The sequence below is a fragment of the Podarcis erhardii genome, assembly GCF_964252035.2.
Source record: "Podarcis erhardii genome assembly, chromosome: 14".
NCBI lineage: Eukaryota > Metazoa > Chordata > Lepidosauria > Squamata > Lacertidae > Podarcis > Podarcis erhardii.
Window position 1 is genome coordinate 27,791,950 of NC_138503.1, and position 17,319 is coordinate 27,809,268.

General features: G+C 51.3%; 1 protein-coding gene across 1 annotated transcript; it reads left to right on the forward strand.

Annotated features, from left to right (window-relative positions):
• Positions 1-2,227: 2,227 nt before the first annotated feature.
• On the forward strand, positions 2,228-16,815 carry ALAD (aminolevulinate dehydratase). Its single transcript, XM_081839251.1, has 12 exons — positions 2,228-2,318; positions 5,093-5,247; positions 6,070-6,120; positions 7,604-7,700; positions 7,873-8,008; positions 8,445-8,528; positions 9,527-9,615; positions 9,921-9,976; positions 10,788-10,875; positions 13,122-13,208; positions 13,340-13,469; positions 14,774-16,815. The coding sequence occupies exons 2-12, from the start codon at positions 5,135-5,137 to the stop codon at positions 14,839-14,841; spliced, it is 999 nt and encodes a 332-aa protein (XP_081695377.1). The 5' UTR covers positions 2,228-2,318; positions 5,093-5,134; the 3' UTR covers positions 14,842-16,815.
• Positions 16,816-17,319: the final 504 nt, after the last annotated feature.

Here is a 17,319-nt window from a genome sequence, read left to right on the forward strand (position 1 = left end):
GTCAGTTCTATTCCAGCTTACAAAATAAAGAGCTGCTTTGGAGAAATCGCTGTGTCGTCTGCTATGTCAACCCACAACTTAACAAAAACCAAGCCAACAGAGTTCTGGATGCTCCCACCACAGTCGTACCTCGGTTGTCAAACGCCTTGGTACTCCCGAAGGCTGCAAATACAGAAGTGAGTGTTCCGGTTTGTGAACGTTTTTCGGAAGCTGAACATCCAGCGTGGTTTCCGTGGCTTCCGATTGAGTGCAGGAAGCTCCTGCAGCCAATCAGAAGCTGTGCCTTGGTTTTTGAACTGTTCTGGGAGTCAGACGGACTCCTGGAATGGATTAAGTTTGACAACCAAGGTACCACTGGATAAGCTTGCAGGTAGTGGTGGTGAACCCTGCTGGATCCATCCAAAGGCCTATCCAATCCAAAATCCTGTTCTGATAGTAAGCAACTGGTGAGTTGTTAGGAACATACAGTAATATGAACCTGGCTGCTGGATCAGGTCCAAGGGGGTACATGAAGTCCAGGATCCTGTTCTCACAGTGCCCAACCAGATGCAGGACCTGAGCACAGGAGCACTTCTCCCCTCCTGCAGTTTCCAGCAGAGCAGAGCCATTGTGGCAAGTAGCCATTGAGAGCCTTCTCCTCCATGAATTGGTCCACTCCTTTCTCTCCCCACCCCTTATCCTTCCATTGAGATGGGAAGAGTAAGAAGTTACTTTTAACACATTGTTAGGAGCACAGTAACTGCTCCCAAATACCATGTTTGTTTTTCCCTCTCTCCCCTCTCCTTTCAGATATACTGCTTTTGTACAGTGGTACTACAGAGCCTAGGACTTGCCGATCAGAAGGTTGGCGGTTCGAATCCCCGTGACGGGGTGAGCTCCCGTTGTTTGGTCCCTGCTCCTGCCAACTTAGCAGTTCAAAAGCACATCAAAGTGCAAGTAGATAAATAGGTACCGCTCCGGCGGGAAGGTAAACAGCTTTTCCGTGCACTGCTCTGGTTCGCCAGAAGCGGCTTAGTCATGCCAGCCACATGACCCGGAAGCTGTACACCAGCTCCCTCGGCCAATAAAGCAAGATGAGCGCTGCAACCCCCAGAGTCAGCCACGACTGGACCTAATGGTCAGGGGTCCCTTTACCTTTACCTTACCTTGGTTTGCAACTGCTTTGGATTACAACCGTTTTGGATTACAACCACGTCAAACCCGGAAGTGTGTGTCCCTTTTTTTTATTACAACCAATTTTGGGGGGAAGGCCCCATTGGCGAAAGCACACCTTGGGTTACAACCTGCTTTGGTTTACAATCAGACCTCCAAAATGGATTATGGTTGTAAACCAAAATATCACTGTACTTGTAAATCTATTATTTTTATTACGTTGCTTTGTTCGATATATATGTGTGTTCATTCTTAATCAGCATTATAATTTCCCTGCTTTCTGCTTTGCTTGAGGCATAACATGAAGGTTAATAACAAATACCAGAGTCGGATGGATTGAAAGAAAGACCGTGCTGCTGCTGCTGTTGCTACATGTCACAAACCAGCAGTTAAAAACTCTTGCAGAATCCCAGGCTGGCTAGGCTGGCAATTAGGTAGCAAAAGACGGGGCATTAGCTCTGCCCTTCATTCATCCGCTGACTGAATTAGAATACAAAAATGGGAGGCGTGAGGAGGTCAAGGAAATAAGTGAATGTAAGTAAGTGATTTAAAGGTTTGACTTGTTTTTTATTTCTTTTTTCTTGTTTCTGTTTTTTGATGATGTTTTTCTATATGTATTGTTTTTTTTCTTTGATTGTTATATATATATATATTTTTCCTATTTTTTTTCTGTAACCTTTAAAATCTTAATAAAAATTTATATACAAAAAAAAAAAAAAAGGAAAGGCAGAGACTGACAGGAGGGTCTCTCACAGCTTTACCGCAGAAATAATAATCTACAGCACCAGAAAGACACCTTCACTGCGCTCAACCGCGGCCGTGGGTGCCATGCAGCGTGCATGGCCCTGGCACCGAAATCTGTGGGTGGTCGGGCACCCAGGGCCCCAGGGATTTGACGCCTTTGTTGCTTGGTTGTGACAAGAAGCTGCCAGATGGAGTCAGCGCCCCCCAGAATGTAGGTCCGCCATTGAACCCACCCAGTCCTGGCATTTGCGAGCAGGAGGCGTGGCCGCCCAAGCGGGGGAGGAGCGTATTGCTTCGCCCGCGGACGCGCTGAGGTTTTTTTTCTGGGGGGTGTGGCTATGCAAACGAAGTGGCTTCCCGCGAGGGCTGCCGGGAAAACAGCTGACTGCTCCCGCGTGAGCGAGCCGCGGCAGAAGAAGCAGGTGAGGATCGCCTTCCCGGGCAGGGGGAGGGGGCTGGATCTGAGCTTTGCTCCGGCAGATCCTCGGGCTCCAGAAAGCGGAAGGAAGTGGCTGCGGGCTGCAATGGCCCGCTGGCCCGTGGCGGACCTATGGGGGGCCCTGAAGTTCGAACTGGGCTGGGGGGCCCTTAAGCAATGAGGTCTCCGCTCTGACCTTCTGCAGATCGCTGCATTTTTATTTGTTTTAATTAACTACTACATCTTAGATTTGATTAAAATGGCTGTTCTGGGTTATCTCACTCGCCCAAGTCACTGGGGTGAATGAAAATACCCGGTGCCTTATAGTTTTTTTTCAAGCCCCACGTTGGGCAAAAAGTTCCTGCCTTGTTGGGATTGGGACAGATGACTCTCGGGTCCCTTCCAACTTGACCATTCTATGATTCTACCATTCTTTTTTCTACTTTTTCAAGCTACTTTTTCACATCCTGATAGTTGCAAAGTCATTTTCTGGAGACAATATGCAGAAAGAATTTAAGCGCTCTTCGGCAGAATGGCCAACTTACCGCCTTTACGACATCTGTGCTACTGTCGAAATAGATACCACCCGAAATGAATGGATTTGAGTCATGTGACTCAAATCGGGTCAGCTGGACCCAGTTTTTAAAAGCAATGTGGACTCAAGTCGCTTCTGGGGCTCCTTCGGGATTCTGGACCCTGCAGCTCAAGCTCCACTCATTTTATAAAAGATCTGCTCCTGCGACTTTACCTGGGAGGGAGGTCAGCTTCTATAACCAAGCACTTCTGTTTCCTTATTACTTCATACACGCGGACCAAGGCTTTCTCAACCTCTCTCTGCCTCTCCCCTTATGCACTGCATTCTCACAACAGCCCTGTGAGGTGGGTTAGGCTGAGAGAGGCAACCACTCCCCCATACAACAAGGTCACCTAGGGAGCTTAAGGACTGGTTTTTGGGAGAGGGAGCAGGATCTGAACTCTGGTCACTCCCAAGTCCTAGTCCTCATTAAATTGTGAGTTAGGCCCCCCAAGGTTAAATTGTGACTGGACCCCCAAGGTTGTCAGCAGGCAGAATGGGACGGGGGTTTGAACCCCCTGGGCTGGTTCCCTTTATAACTTTTTCTGCAGAGAGCTGATGAACGTGCGATCAGCTCTCTTGCGATGCTCAGGCTCAGGGTCCAGCAGATCCGACTTGGTTCCAGGCACCCAAAGGAAGGACTTTTTTTTTAATGCAACACAGTAGTGGCTTACGGAACTCCTTGCCACAATACATGGTGACGGCCACTGCCTTAGGAGGCTTTGAAATGCACAGAGAAGGGGAGATCTGCCGTTACGTACCCTGACTGCTCAGTGAGACTTGCATGCTCAGGGACAGTCTATCTCCAAGTACTTGTTACCTTTATGGCCTGCTTAAGGCTCCCTGGAAGCCCCTGGATGGCGGATGTGTGGAAAGGAGGGCAGTGGGCTGTGTGGATTTTTGGCCTGATAAACCTGCTGGGCTTTAACTGCAGCTTGAACTGAAGCCCAAAAAAGAGCCCTCCTCCACCGGGATTAGAGCCCTGCCTAGCTGCCTTTTTGCTCTTGCCTCTGGCAACCTGCCTCTCCTCATGTCATGCGTGGGCCAATTGCACCACCCAACCCGTTTCATCTTGCTGCAGAGGAATTTGCCACCCTCAGATGAGAGATTATAAAGCGGCCTCTTCTTCCAGGCTTCAGGGTGCCAGGAGAGAGATTGTCTTCCTCGTTTTCAGAACCGCCGACAAAAATCCAAATACCCCTTCGAAGTAAAGGGAGCAGGTTTTTAATCCCTAAAGAATGCTCTTTCATGAGAACACAGGAAGAGCCCTGAGGCTCTTTGGGTGAGACCCAAGAGGGCCCACCTAGCCCACCATCCAGTTCTACCAGGGGCCCCTGTAAAGGTAAAGGGACCCCTGACCATTAGGCCCAGTCGTGACAGACTCTGGGGTTGCGGCGCTCATCTCACTTTACTGGCTGAGGGAGCCGGCGTACAGCTTCCAGGTCATATGGCCAGCATGACTAAGCCGCTTCTGGTGAACCAGAGCAGCGCACGGAAATGCCATTTACCTTCCCACTGGAGCGGTACCTATTTATCTACTTGCACTTTGTGCTTTCGAACTGCTAGGTTGGCAGGAGCAGGGATTGGACAACGGGAGCTCACCCCGTCGCGGGGATTCGAACTGCCGACCTTCTGATTGGCAAGTCCTAGGCTCTGTGGTTTAACCCACAGTGCCACCTGCATCCCTAGGGGCCCCTGAGAACCTTATAAATCCAGATAGACTGCCCCTGCACCTAGAGGCTCCATAAGAAGAGCCTGGCCCAAAGGGACTCAGCTCATCCAGCCTTCTGTTCTCACAGTTGGCAGGCCATATGCTCATTATGGGAAGCCCACAAGCGGGATCTGAGTGTAAGGGCTGCACATTCCCCTTCTGCAGTTTCCAGCTGCTGGGATTCAGATGCGTAGACACCTACAACACAAAGAGGTGCCCTGCCAGGCCTCAGATTTCCCTCTAAGTTACGTTGTCCTTCCTTTCACCTAGTACCAGGCATACTCAGACCAATTGTGGCTGATCAGTGGGGTTGGGGTTGCGCTCTGCACTCACTTGATGTTACTCTCATTTCTTTGCATGGCCGTCACTTGCACCAGGAGTTGGGCATGCATAGGGGGCATCTCCCAAAGTCCTCTGTGGTGCCTGGGCAGTGGCACCCCCGGCAGCATGAGAAGTCACCCTCTAAAACTGCCGCTGCCTCTCTGCTTTCCAGAGCCGTTTCCTCCCGTGACCCAGCGGCTGGCGAGACCTCGAGATGCAGGCCGAGTCCCTCTTGCACAGTGGCTACTTTCACCCCACCCTCCGCTTGTGGCAGGCGACGGCCGCTAGCTTCCGCGCAGCCAACCTCATCTACCCCATCTTTGTGACGTGAGTCTCTCAGCCATTTCCTAACTGGGGTGTCCGGCTTGGGTTAGTTGGTCCCTGCTGGGTCTGAGCCAGTTGGGTCTTTTCTGACGTCCTCAACTCCCGCCTGGCACCTTCCTGGTACACCTTTAGGGGCCAGGCGAAAATGTTCCTCTTTAACCAGGCCTTTGGCTGACAGGCATCTGATGCCCTTTTAAATCTGTTGCGTGGAGGGGGATTATTGGTTTGCTTTTCTTCTTATTTTTATCGTGCAGTTTGTGTTTTCGTGTTGCAATTTGGTGTTGTGAACCGCCCTGAGACCTGCGGGCATTGGGCAGTATACAAATTTAATAAGTAATAATAATAATAACTATTAATTTTAGCATTTGGTCATCCCACAGGGCAGGACAGTATCCTTAACTCCATATTTGTAGGGTGGTCAGGGGCTGAGGGACCACAGCTTGCCTACAGCCACCTTGTGAGCTTGTGACGGGGGCTGGGGATGGGATAACAGCTCAGTTTGGCCCTTCCTGATCCCTGGCTATTAGCCACAGTTCTGACTGATCCCTGGGGTTCTCTTCTATTCTGCCTTTCAGCAAACTGCAGCCCCGCCTTCTCTTGGGGCACAAAGCCTCCCAACCTAGAAAACCTCCTATTCCTGGTTTTGGGAGTGGTTGGCAGCCCTCTGTTTTCCTGGGGGCTGCAGGCTTCCCATAACGATGGCACTGTCAGGTGACGGCAAAGGAATGTCCCTTGGCGCTGAGCCTGTCTCTGGCTGTGCTTGGTCTGCCGACCTTGCTGCCAGGATCCTCTCCAGCTCCCACTTCCCCTGTTTAACTTTTTCAGGGACAGCCCAGATGCCGTGGAGCCCATTGCCAGCCTGCCTGGTCAAGCCCGGTGAGTGAACACTTCAAAATATAGGGAACTGCCTTACGCTGAGCCAACCCTGGATCTGCCTGGCCCAGCATTGTTGATTCTTGAGAGGGTCTTGGGGAGAAGCTGGGGGCAGCGGGTGGGGAGGCAGCTCCCCAGTCCTACCCGGAAGCCCCATTACAGAGGTCCTGGGGGTGCGGTGCTGAAGTTGGCACTTTCTGTATAAAAACCTCGGTTCATTTTTTCTTCCCCATATTGCCTGCCTGAGTCAATGCAGCTCAAACCCCAGCAGAAGGACAGGAATGTGCTTGTGTTTCCAGCTGCCTTTGCCCCAGACTTCTCTGGGTCCCGTGCGATAAGGGCTCCCGATGGGCAGAGCCAGAAGCTGATGCTTGCCTCCACCCCACCGTGCCTTCCCGAGATAAAAGCTCTTTTGTTGCGGTTGCAACTTGGAGATGAGAGATAACAAGGTCCACCCCAAGGCCCCGGCCCACTCGTTGGGCTGGGGGGACAGAGTGCTGTGCCCGGCCTGGCCTTCTCATGGCTTGGGAGCCTTTGCTGCTCTGTGCGGCTGTGGCTTTGACCTGAGAAAGTTTCTCCAAGGGAAGCAGCTGGTCTGACCAGGGGCGGGATTTTTGTAATCTGGTGTCCTGAGGGAGGACAAAATATTGTGCCTTCCCTTTCTTATTTTCATACAATAATTCCTTTTGGTAGAGTTGCGTTTCTCCTCAGTAAGTCCCCTTATAAACATAGGTTTTACTGTTATTTTGATGGTGGTTTTGCGCCCCCTTGGCGTATGTGGAGAACTGCCCTAAACCTGACACTGGCCTGAGGAGGAAGGGATATTTCCTATAGTGGTTCTGTGTACCTTGAGTGGGGGGAAACACAGCAGTGTAATGCAATGGAATTGGCCTGCTTAAGCCAACAGACAACTTCTCTGCTTCTGCAGTTTCATCTTCTTGAAAACCTAATACAAACTATTTTCAAAAAGAAGAAGAAGAGAGAATGCATGGGGCTTTCAATCATTGCGTGACACAACTTGCAGCTTCAGGAGCTGTGTTCCAGTGATGCCACTGTCTGAGGAGCGGGGAGCAGTGAACAGGGGCCCAGGGCTGCCATCCTCTCCCGCTTGCCAGGCTTCCAGTCTGGTTGCCCCCTGGTGCAGTGGGCGCTCTTACCTGTTGACCTGGCATGCCTGATGAAAAACTAAGTGGAACGTCCACGTCCCGAGGCAGCATACTTTAAAACTGCCAGGTGGTGGAGGCAAATAACTGGGGTGGAGGGGGCTTCTGCCAGAACCAGACAGAGGACTAGAGGGAGCTGCTTGGGGCTGATCCAGCAGCCGCACTTTCCTTACTAAGGCAGTGTGCTTGATCTATGCCATTTGCTGAGATGTGGGGTCCCTCCGGGGGTGGGGGGCAGCAGCTTCTCAGTGCCTATGTGACCCTATCGCTTTACTCATCAACCTCCTTTGGTCTCTCTATCTCTCTCTGCCCCCCCCCCCCAGTTATGGGGTCAACAGGCTGGAGGAGATGCTACGTCCCCTTGTGGCTGATGGTCTGAAGTCCATTCTGATTTTTGGGGTCCCAAGCCGAGCCGTCAAGGTGGGTAAAGGGGGTGGAGGCACCCTGGCGGTTTCAGTCATATGTTAAATTAGATTAGCCTCCATCCACAAATCCTGCACCTGGCTGCTGAGCCCCAGCCCCACTTACCATGTTGCTGGCTGCAGTTTAACCAACTTCCTCCTGCCTGCCCCCCTCCCCTCCCCCGCCGCAGGACGAGCGTGGATCTGCGGCCGATGCTAAGGACACCCCCGTGATCCAGGCCATTGCCACGATCCGTGCCTTGTTCCCTGAGCTGCTGATCGCCTGCGACATCTGCCTCTGCCCTTACACCTCCCACGGGCACTGTGGTAAGTGCTGCCAGAGGGGAGCAGGAGCAGGACCCCCTCTTCTTGTCATAGGGGAGAGGGAAAGCCCCTCAAATTCTGCCATGTGTATTGCATTAAATCGGGGTTTCCCAAATCTGGGTCTCCAGGTTTTTTTTGTGGGATGTAAGGGAAGCAAGATCTGTTCAGTGCATTGATGCTGTGCCTCTTGCAGGCCTCCTCAGGCTCCTCCCGCCCTTTTTTATCTCTCTTGAAATATGGCTGCTATTACGTCACTATAGCACACTTTTTAAACAATGCATGGGTGAAGCAAGGTTTTCCTGGTTTGCTTCTGGTGTTTGCTTCCAAGAGTCCTCGTGAACACCAGTGGAATTTGGGGGACAGTGTGTGTGTGTGTTGGGGGGTGGAATAGGGAGAAATTGGACCCCCAGAATCTTGACCGCTGCCCTTGCCCTTTCAGGCATTCTTCGGGAAGATGGCACCCTCCAGAATGAGACCAGCTGCCAGAGGCTGGCTGAGGTGGCTCTGGCCTATGCCAAGGCAGGTGAGAGCACAGTTGGCTGCCGAGCCCCATCAGCGGCACTGCGCAGGTGCCACAGGAATGACACTCCAGACGGACGTGAGACTGAAAGACAGGTGTCTTTGCTGCAGGAAGTGGCAGCGGCTGCTTAGCTGAGGGAGTGTAAAAGTTGGGTTAGGGCAACACTCTTGAGGGGAGGCAACTCTTGGTTATGACATTAAGCAGAACCTCCAGGTTCAGAGGCAGCCTACCTTGGAATGGCAGCTGTTTGGGGGCTGTTGCTAGGTGAGGAAAGAGGCCTTTGCCCTGATTGAGCATGGCTCCTCTGACGTTGCTTGGGCTGGGTGGCTCCTTTTGTGTGGTAGGTGGGCCCCTGGGGAAGCTGGCGGCCAAGGGAGTCCGTCTGTCAGGGCTGGAGTCAGATGCAAGTCAGCAAGAAAGGATGCAAATTTCTGATGCCAATGAAGTTAACTCTTTATTCTAGGAGATGGCATACAGTAAACCTTTCCCAGCAGGTCTTGCCCCTATAGAGCAGGTGCCAGGACGGAAGGTCCCTGCCTTCTACCACTTTTAAGGCTTCTCCTCTCGCAGAAATTTCCCAAGCAGTCTCAGACTGTGTTTACACACCTCTGGCCTCTGTTCTGCCCTCCTGCATGCTATTGGAGACCAGCAGGAGGGGAGCTTGTTGCAGCAGGAGAGGGAGACTCCCTGGGTTCTTCAGCACCTCTTGATGCCCCTCCTCTGCTTCAGCCTCAGAGTCTGAACTGCTCCCTGTCACCGTTTCTCCCTGCTCACCAAACCCTGTTTCCCCCTCAGCATCTGACACCTTCTCCCACCAATCTTCTCCCTCCAACCTCTCCTCTATGTCCCACCACCAATCCCCCGGCTCTGAGCCTTCCTCCTCTGGGGGTTCCCTTGGGGGTTCCCTGGCTGGTGCCTCCCACCACTCCTCTTTGCCAGCCTGTCCCTGGCGGTGGTCCACCCTCAGCTCCCCTGAGCCACCACCCGTCTTCCTCCTCCAGGATGCCATATCGTGGCCCCCTCGGACATGATGGACGGGCGCATTGGCGCCATCAAGCAGGCCTTGGTCTCCAACGACTTGGGCAACAAGGTGAGCCAGGGACGAGCCCGCACCCTCCCTTGGCAGACCTCCTCACAGAGCCCTCCAGGGTCCTGGTGCCTTTACTAGGCCGACCAGAGGCCCTCTGAGGTTGCCATGGCAACGACTTTATCTTGATGGGCCTGCAGGGCCACAGATTAGGGGTGGAGGGGAATGGATGTGATTCCCTCCCTGTGCGCCTTCAGGAGATATTGTGAGGGGCCTGGCAGGCAGGGGGCAGGAGATCCTGTGTGGGTTTTTTTAAAAAGCCCTTTAGACAGCAAACCTCCCTCACCTTTCCTCCGTGTCGGCTGCAGGTATCCGTCCTGAGCTACAGCGCCAAGTTTGCTTCCTGCTTCTACGGCCCCTTCAGGTGAGAAAATGAGAAGAGCCGTGAGGCTGGGTCAGGCCAATGGCTAGTCCAGCATCTAGTCCAGCATCCTGTTTTCACAGTGACTGAAACCCACAAGCTGTATTTGAACACCAGGGCGTACTCCCTTCCCATGGTTTCCAGAAACTTGGATTCAGAAGCATGGCTGCCTCGAGCTACCCCTCCTCCACGAGTTTGTCTAATCTTCTTTTAAAGCTATCCATTTTGGTGGCCCTGGCTGCCTCCTGCAGGAGGGAGTTCCATAGATTAACTACGGAACTTTCCTTTTTCCGTCCTGAATCTTCCAATGTTCAGCTTCGCTGGAAGTCCACCCATTCTAGCGCAAGGAGAGAGGGAGGAGAGAGAGGGAGAAATAACCTCCCTCTGTCCACACCAGGACATGGCAAAGTTCTGCCATGTCACCTCTTTCCTGTTTTTTCTCCAAACTAAAAAGTCCCCAAGGCTGCGGCCTTTCCTCTTAGGGGAGGCGCTTCATCCCCTTGATTGTTTTGGCTGACCGTTTTCTCAGCCTTCTCCAGATCTGCAATATCCATTTTGAGGCGAGGCGACATACACTGTATCAGCCCTTGGGAGGGGAGGGGAGGGCAAATTGCAGGGGTTTGTGGCCCAGCAGGTGTTTCTGGGCTGCAAGTCCCACCCGCCCTGGCCTTGGCTATTCTTTCTGGGGCTAATGGGAGGTGTGTTTCAGTGTACATCTGGTAAACCAAAGGCTGCCCGCAATCACTACTTGGAGGTCTCACGGGTGATTTCACAGGCTCGATCCTTTTTTGTCCTTCTTTCTGATTCCATGCAGAGATGCAGCCCAGTCCAAGCCTGCTTTTGGAGACCGGCGGTGTTACCAGCTCCCTCCAGGGTCGCGGGGCTTGGCCTTGCGGGCTGTGGTGAGTCACCCCCCCCCCATTCCCTGAAAGGGAACAGACCCCCACAGGAGGAGCCGAATGCTTCTCCCTTGGAAGTTTTTAAGCAGAGATCGGGTGGCCATTGCACAGGGTTGGACCCTTTGGGGTCCTTTCCACTTCCCATTGTACGATTCTGTGCAAAATCACTAGCTGTGATTCCTTTATTTCAGGGGGTTGGACTAGATGAATCTTCGGGGGGGGGGGCAAAGACTCTACAGTTTTGTGGTTCTTACCATCTTAGCTTCCAGCTGTGAACACCAGGGGGAAGGCACTACTGGGGGTGGAAGAGGAGAAGGAGGCTGCTGGTGGGATGAACCCAGACTTCCCTTCAACTCAACACAGCGATCCTCTTAGTGGATTTAGTGCGTCTGAGAAACAGGGATTAAGGCTGAGCCTGCTGCTTAGGGGGCTCTACCTTGGCTCCAGCGACCTCCAGGCCTCTCTGCGCGTCCTTCGTTCCTCCTTGCCCTGCCCCAGTTCCTCAGGAACAGCCCACCCCGCCTCAAGGTGCTGCGGCAAAACCAGACTCTTGCTGGGCTCCGAAGTGGCCTGTCCCTGGCTCCTGCCTCGGTGGTGGGCTGTGCTCTTGAGCTGTTATCAAGTCCGAGGTTCGACTGAAGTTCCCCCAGAGAGCGCCTGGAAGGCGGCCAGAGCGAGCCACCCTTGGGCAGCTTGATCTGCATGCAGAATCCGCTTTGGAGGGCAGCGGCTTGGCTTTCTTCTCCCGTGGCCTCTCTCCCACCCCAGTGATCAAATGGTAGCAAATAAAAAGCTCCTTGGACTGTAGCCCCTGAAGCTGACCTGCATCAGAGCCGCAGCACGGATGGCTCCAGGGTCTGGCCTGGTTTGAAGCCATTGCCAGCGAGGCCTCCATTCTCGCTCCTTATGCCTGTCTGCCAGAGCCTGCGGGATGAGGCCAGTGGCCCCTATACCCCAGCACCCTGTTCTCACAGGGGCCAACCAGGTACCTGTGCGAAAACCTGCAAGCAGGATCCGAGCACAAGAGCCCTCTCCCCTCACTGTGGTTTCCAGGAACTAGTACCATCTCATCCAACCCCCTGCAATGCAGATGGCCATCCAACCTGTGCTTAAAAACCACCTGTGAAGGAGAGTTCACCACCTTCCAAGGCTGTCCATTCAGCTGTTAAACGGCTCTGTTTTTTCTCCATCAGACGCTGCCTTCTTGTTGTTTGAACCCATTGGTTCAGGCCCTACCTTCTGGGGCAGCAGAAAACAAGCTAGCTCCATTTTCTTTGTGACGGCCCTTCAGATATTTGAAGGTGGCTCTCGTATCTCTTCTCAGACTCCTCTTTACCAGGCTAAACATCACCACCATCCCTCAATAGGCTTTGTTTCCAGACCCTTGTTCATTTTGGTTGCCCTCCTCTTCACATTCTCCAGCTTGTCTATCCACCTTAAAGCCATGTGCTTTTAAGTCATGTGATTTAAATGTATAGTTTGTATGCAGGGCTGGAATGAACCGTGAGCATATAGGAATGAGCTAGATCGGCATCCTTGAAATGTAGCCAAATAAGCTTACTTTCCAATTCAACATATTCTAAGCCTAAACGTAATATGAAGCATGGGGGGTGGGGAGGAAACTGCCTTATTTGGAAACTCAAAAGGAGCTTTTCCCATGCCTGTTGGGTTGGAATAAACGACAGACGAGTAGCAGGTGTCATCTGGGAGGCATCCTCTCGAGCATGTCTCGAGGAGTCTCTTTTATTGAATATTACAGCATTGCCACATATGTGCTTGTTGCTGATTGGTCAACACAAATACAATACAAGGGTTGCATATAGGCATTAATCATCAATAAACCAAAGGCTGGGGAAGGGAACACAGAATTGGGCAGGCGTGAAAGCCTCCTTGTTAAACTATTACTAGTGATTAATATGGCAAGACTTAAACAATTACTCGGTGATTAATATACAGCATTCATTTGTAAATGTGGTCAACCAAGCACTAAGAACAGGTCAGACTAAGAACGAGTCAGAATGCAATGTTTTCTGATGTGCAGAAACAAAACTTTCCTTCACATGCCAGGTACAGTTTTGTAAAATTCTGTCATGTTGCCTCTTCCTTGCCTTTGCTCGAAACTCAGAAGTCCCCTACATTGCAACCTGTTGATTGCTCGACCCCTCGATCATTTTGGTTTCCCTTTTCTGAACCTTTTCCAACTCCGTCTGTTGTGTGCCTTTTCTCTGTATGTGGCCATCCCCTGCCAGGACCGAGATGTGCGGGAGGGAGCAGACATGCTGATGGTCAAGCCAGGAATGCCTTACCTTGATCTTGTGCGGGAGGTGAAGGAAAAGGTAAGCTCCCTGCTCCCCGGAATGTGTGGGAGGGGAGACACCCACCCCCACTGGGTGGGCCTTGGCACCATCTTGGCTGAGCAAAGGGGAAAGGCATCTGTCTCGGCTGATGTGCACCTGTGTTTTTACAGCATCCAAACCACCCGCTGGCCGTCTACCACGTCTCTGGAGAGTTTGCCATGTTGTGGCATGGAGCGCAAGCTGGGGCCTTTGACCTGAAGGCTGTGGTGATGGAGGCCATGGCTGCATTCAGAAGAGCAGGTGAGAGAGGGAGGGGAATGGGTGTGTGTGTGGAGGGGGCTGCTGTGTCACAGGGAAAGACATGCCCTGTGGCAAAAGGGGTACTTTCCCTGGCCTCCTTCCCAGTTCTCGAAACCTTTCATGGGATGCCCTTAAGAGCTTTCCATCAGATGGGGTTACAGTAAGTACTGAAATCAGGAATGCTAGGCAGATGGGTTCCATTGATTCTGCTCCATATTGATACAGAGCAGACCGCAATGTACAGTAAGCAGAGTAAAAACTTAAAACATGTTGCAGGATTCCAAATAACTCAGAGGCAAAGAACTTCATCCAGCAGAGTTTACTACTGAGGGCAAATCAGCATAACAGTCACAAATCCATACATCTTCGGCACAGTCTATAAGAAATCCAGTTGCAGCAAACCTAACTTAAACTTACAATAAGACCTTAATACTTGGCATACTATGTACAGAACACCAAACCAGAAGGAAAGAGAGACAGAAAATGAAACCCAGGCTCCTTCTGGCTTTATTATTATATTCAGCATGACCTTGAGTGAAAGAGTTAACAGAACCAGTTTAAATCAGTTGCTCAGCTTCTCTGAAGAAATAACCCAAACATCAGGAACCTTCTGCCTGTTTGTAGGCAGAATAGAAGCTTGTTTGTTAGCTGGAAACTTCCAGCTTGTATCACACAGAGAGGCTTGTAGAACCCTCTTGAATCAGTTGGAACAGGAAAGATCTCTACACTGTAAACCAATACTTTCTGTACCACAAAATGCAAAACTGACAATAAGAAGGGCCCTGCAGCTGGATCAGGCCAAAGGTTCATCCTTGATCCAACCACATGCCTGCTCGGTGGGACGCCCACAAGCACAACACAGCCTGTGCAGCAGCAATTTTGCCCCTCGTGGGACCGCCCCTGCCCCTGCAGCAGGTGGGACTCAGAGACATGCCATTGTGGCTACTAGCCACTGATAGATCGCCTTCTCCTCCACAACTTTTCTGATCCTCTCTTAAAGCCATCCAATTTGGTGGCCATTGCTGGCTCCTGGGGGAGCGCATTCCAGAGTTTGGCCCTGCCTTGTGCGATGAAGCGCATTCTCTTATCTGTCCCCAATCTTCCAATTTGGATTGAAGCAGCTTCATTGGATTTCCACAAGCAGCATGAGGAGGATGGAGAGAGGTGATGAAAGAGACTAAAAGCAGATGAATTAATAGGGACTGCCTTCAGACCTTTGGGAGGCAAGCAGAATAAATTGAGGGAAGGCATTTGCAAATAAACTGTGGGTCCTTTTTTAAAGAAGGAAACTATTCTCTTTCCAGGGGCTGATATCATCATCACCTACTATGTGCCTCAGCTGCTCCAGTGGCTGAAGGAAGAACAGGCCTGAGCCATCGCTTTCCTGGGAACAAAGATGGCCGGAATAAGAATCCCAGAAGTGTCTTGAAACTTGTGGAACGGACCATGCAGATGGTTGGGGGGAGGCAACTATAGTATCAACCCCCCTCACATGCTTTTACTCTAAGGGTGCCCATCTCCAAGAGCTGTTTCAACTGACTCCATGGTCCCTTAGCATTCCAGGCCTGGAGCTAGGATTTCTTTTAATTCTCAACCAAGACACCTTTTTAAATATATGTGTTTTTTTAAAAAAAATGTTGCGAGAAACGAATAGTTGAACCTAAATCAAGTTATATATTCAGTAAAGTGATTTACGGCTTGGGAAAGTACGCTTTGGTGAAAGATCCCCCAAAGAGGTGCCCTGGAGCTCTGGGAGGCAATGGGGCAGAGGGGAATGCTTGTTGGTGCTGCAAGGACCCCGGGACGCTGTCCCAGCTGCTTCTCCAAATTAATGCCATGGGGTAGGGGTGTTGTCATGCCATCCCACAGCTGTAAGTGGGGGCGAGAACCAACCACTACTCCCCAAGCCTCTCCCAAAAGCCATGATGCATACCCACACCTTCCCAGCAGCCTCAGCTTTTGTAGCTGGAGTCAGTCAGGACCCCCACCCTCCTGGGCCAGATGGAGACAGGCAGCAAGGCAACAGAGAGCGCAGATCCTCTGGGACTCAACCAAGATGGCATCTTCTTTAACTTGATGCAGGGCAGGTGAAATTCACAGGCAGATCTTTACCTGTGTGCTTCCTTCCCATTCTGGAAATTGCAACATACCTATACCTTGTGGAGCTCTTTAGGGTGCAGGAGCCCCACCAGGAAAAAAGCAAAACAAGAAGCTAGCCTGGTTTACAGTCTCTGCCCTCTCCTGATTTGCACAGGTGACAGTCACTAGCTGCTCAGAAAGAGTGGGGAGGAAATCCCTGGCCTCCTGTGCTTTGGCATAACAGGAGGTTGTGCCACTTCCCGACTGAATGCTTCTCTTCTCCATCGCCCACATCTTGCTGCTTTTATCAGCACAGGAGCCAGACCTGCTGACATGCATGGCAACCATCCTGATTTTGACCCGTGAAGCTGGGAAGTAATCATCAGTACACCTCTTGGAGCATAAATAAACTTTCTTACGTTTCCTGGAAAGAAATGGTTACCTGGTGGTGGAGGAGGAGGGGGTAATATTAGAACGAAATACATAGGCTACAGAAGGGGGTTGAGGGGGGACAAGCAGGGCGTGCTGCCAAGCTGGTGTTTTTAAAACGAATGTCCTCTTCAGCGTGCAAGTATGTGTTGGAGGTGTTTCAGCCATTTTAGCCCTTGCCTTGCTCTCTCTGTGGTCTGTGTTGTAGAGAGAGTGTACAAGGCGGCTGGCATGAAATTGGTTTGATATAAAGCAAGGTAGTAATGGCACGGGGGAAACTAGACGGAAGTTCAGGCAGGACGACCCCAGCAGCAGTTTCTAAGAAGGCCGCCTTGGATGATAAACACAAGTTTGTGCCCGGCCAACTTTGAAGTGCTGAGCAAGCCAGAGAGCCTCACTGCAGAGAGAATGTGAAGGCAGGAGGACCCTGTTGCCATTGGGATGGGGGGTGGGGGTAAAAACATATCATTGTGGAATGCTGCGACTCCCAACACCCACCAGTCCTCTACATTAGAACTTAGCAAATTTGTAGGAGGAGGGTTTTTAATGTTAAAAAGATCTATTTTGAATGGCAAAAGAGGCTGAGCCAGGGGCATAATGGTCTCTGGCTTAAGCCACATTCGCATGTGCACATGACATGACAGTCCTTAAAGCAGTTGTTCTCGAACTTTATCTGGGCCACACTTTCAGAATAAAAATTTGCTTGCACCATACCCAATTTTGTATTGATAAGACATACACTGGAAAACAGAAAGAACGCCTAGCTATGCTTGATTTTGGAAAAAAAAATAAATCCAAACAGTATTCTGCAAATAAAGCATTTTGATACCACACTGCACTGCAATGTTTCCTTGATTGTTCTTGAATCTTCCTGCCACACTTGCCACCCTCTGCTGCTGCACAGGCGCTGTATCCTGCAGAAGAGGGGAAATGCAACTCTGCACTTCCTCAGGAACCCACCGTCTCAATTACTTGACATGTTCTGGGCATGAAATAAGTATTCAAGTTACTTTGTTTACTTTCTCTGGAAACTGAACTTTTTAAATAAAATGAAATATGGTTTTGGCAGCTGGGTGACATAAGGCACTCCAAAGTGTGTGTTGGGGAGGAGCTGCACCTGTTGAATTTCTGGCTGCCTCACTACTGGACTTTAACAAAGCTCTGCTCCAGCCTCAGGCTGATCGTTCAAAAGCACTTTTCCGGAGCCAAGTCTTCATTCACAAAGCGGTGATGGGGGGGGGGCTGCAAATGACCCTCACCGCCTGTCCTGCTGCTGCTGCAATCAGTGCAGCGCCCAGAAAGCGGGCAAAGTGAGGGCGTAGGTATTTACTGAGCACGCGCA

What these genes read in the sequence shown, in the direction of transcription:
- ALAD (XM_081839251.1), top strand. Translation starts at nt 5,135, where the DNA reads ATGCAGGCCGAGTCCCTCTTGCACAGTGGCTACTTTCACCCCACCCTC. An exon ending in GCTTGGCCTTGCGGGCTGTG is followed by an intron (nt 10,876 to 13,121) that starts GTGAGTCACCCC and finishes ATCCCCTGCCAG; the next exon opens with GACCGAGATGTGCGGGAGGG. An exon ending in GGCTGCATTCAGAAGAGCAG is followed by an intron (nt 13,470 to 14,773) that starts GTGAGAGAGGGA and finishes TTCTCTTTCCAG; the next exon opens with GGGCTGATATCATCATCACC.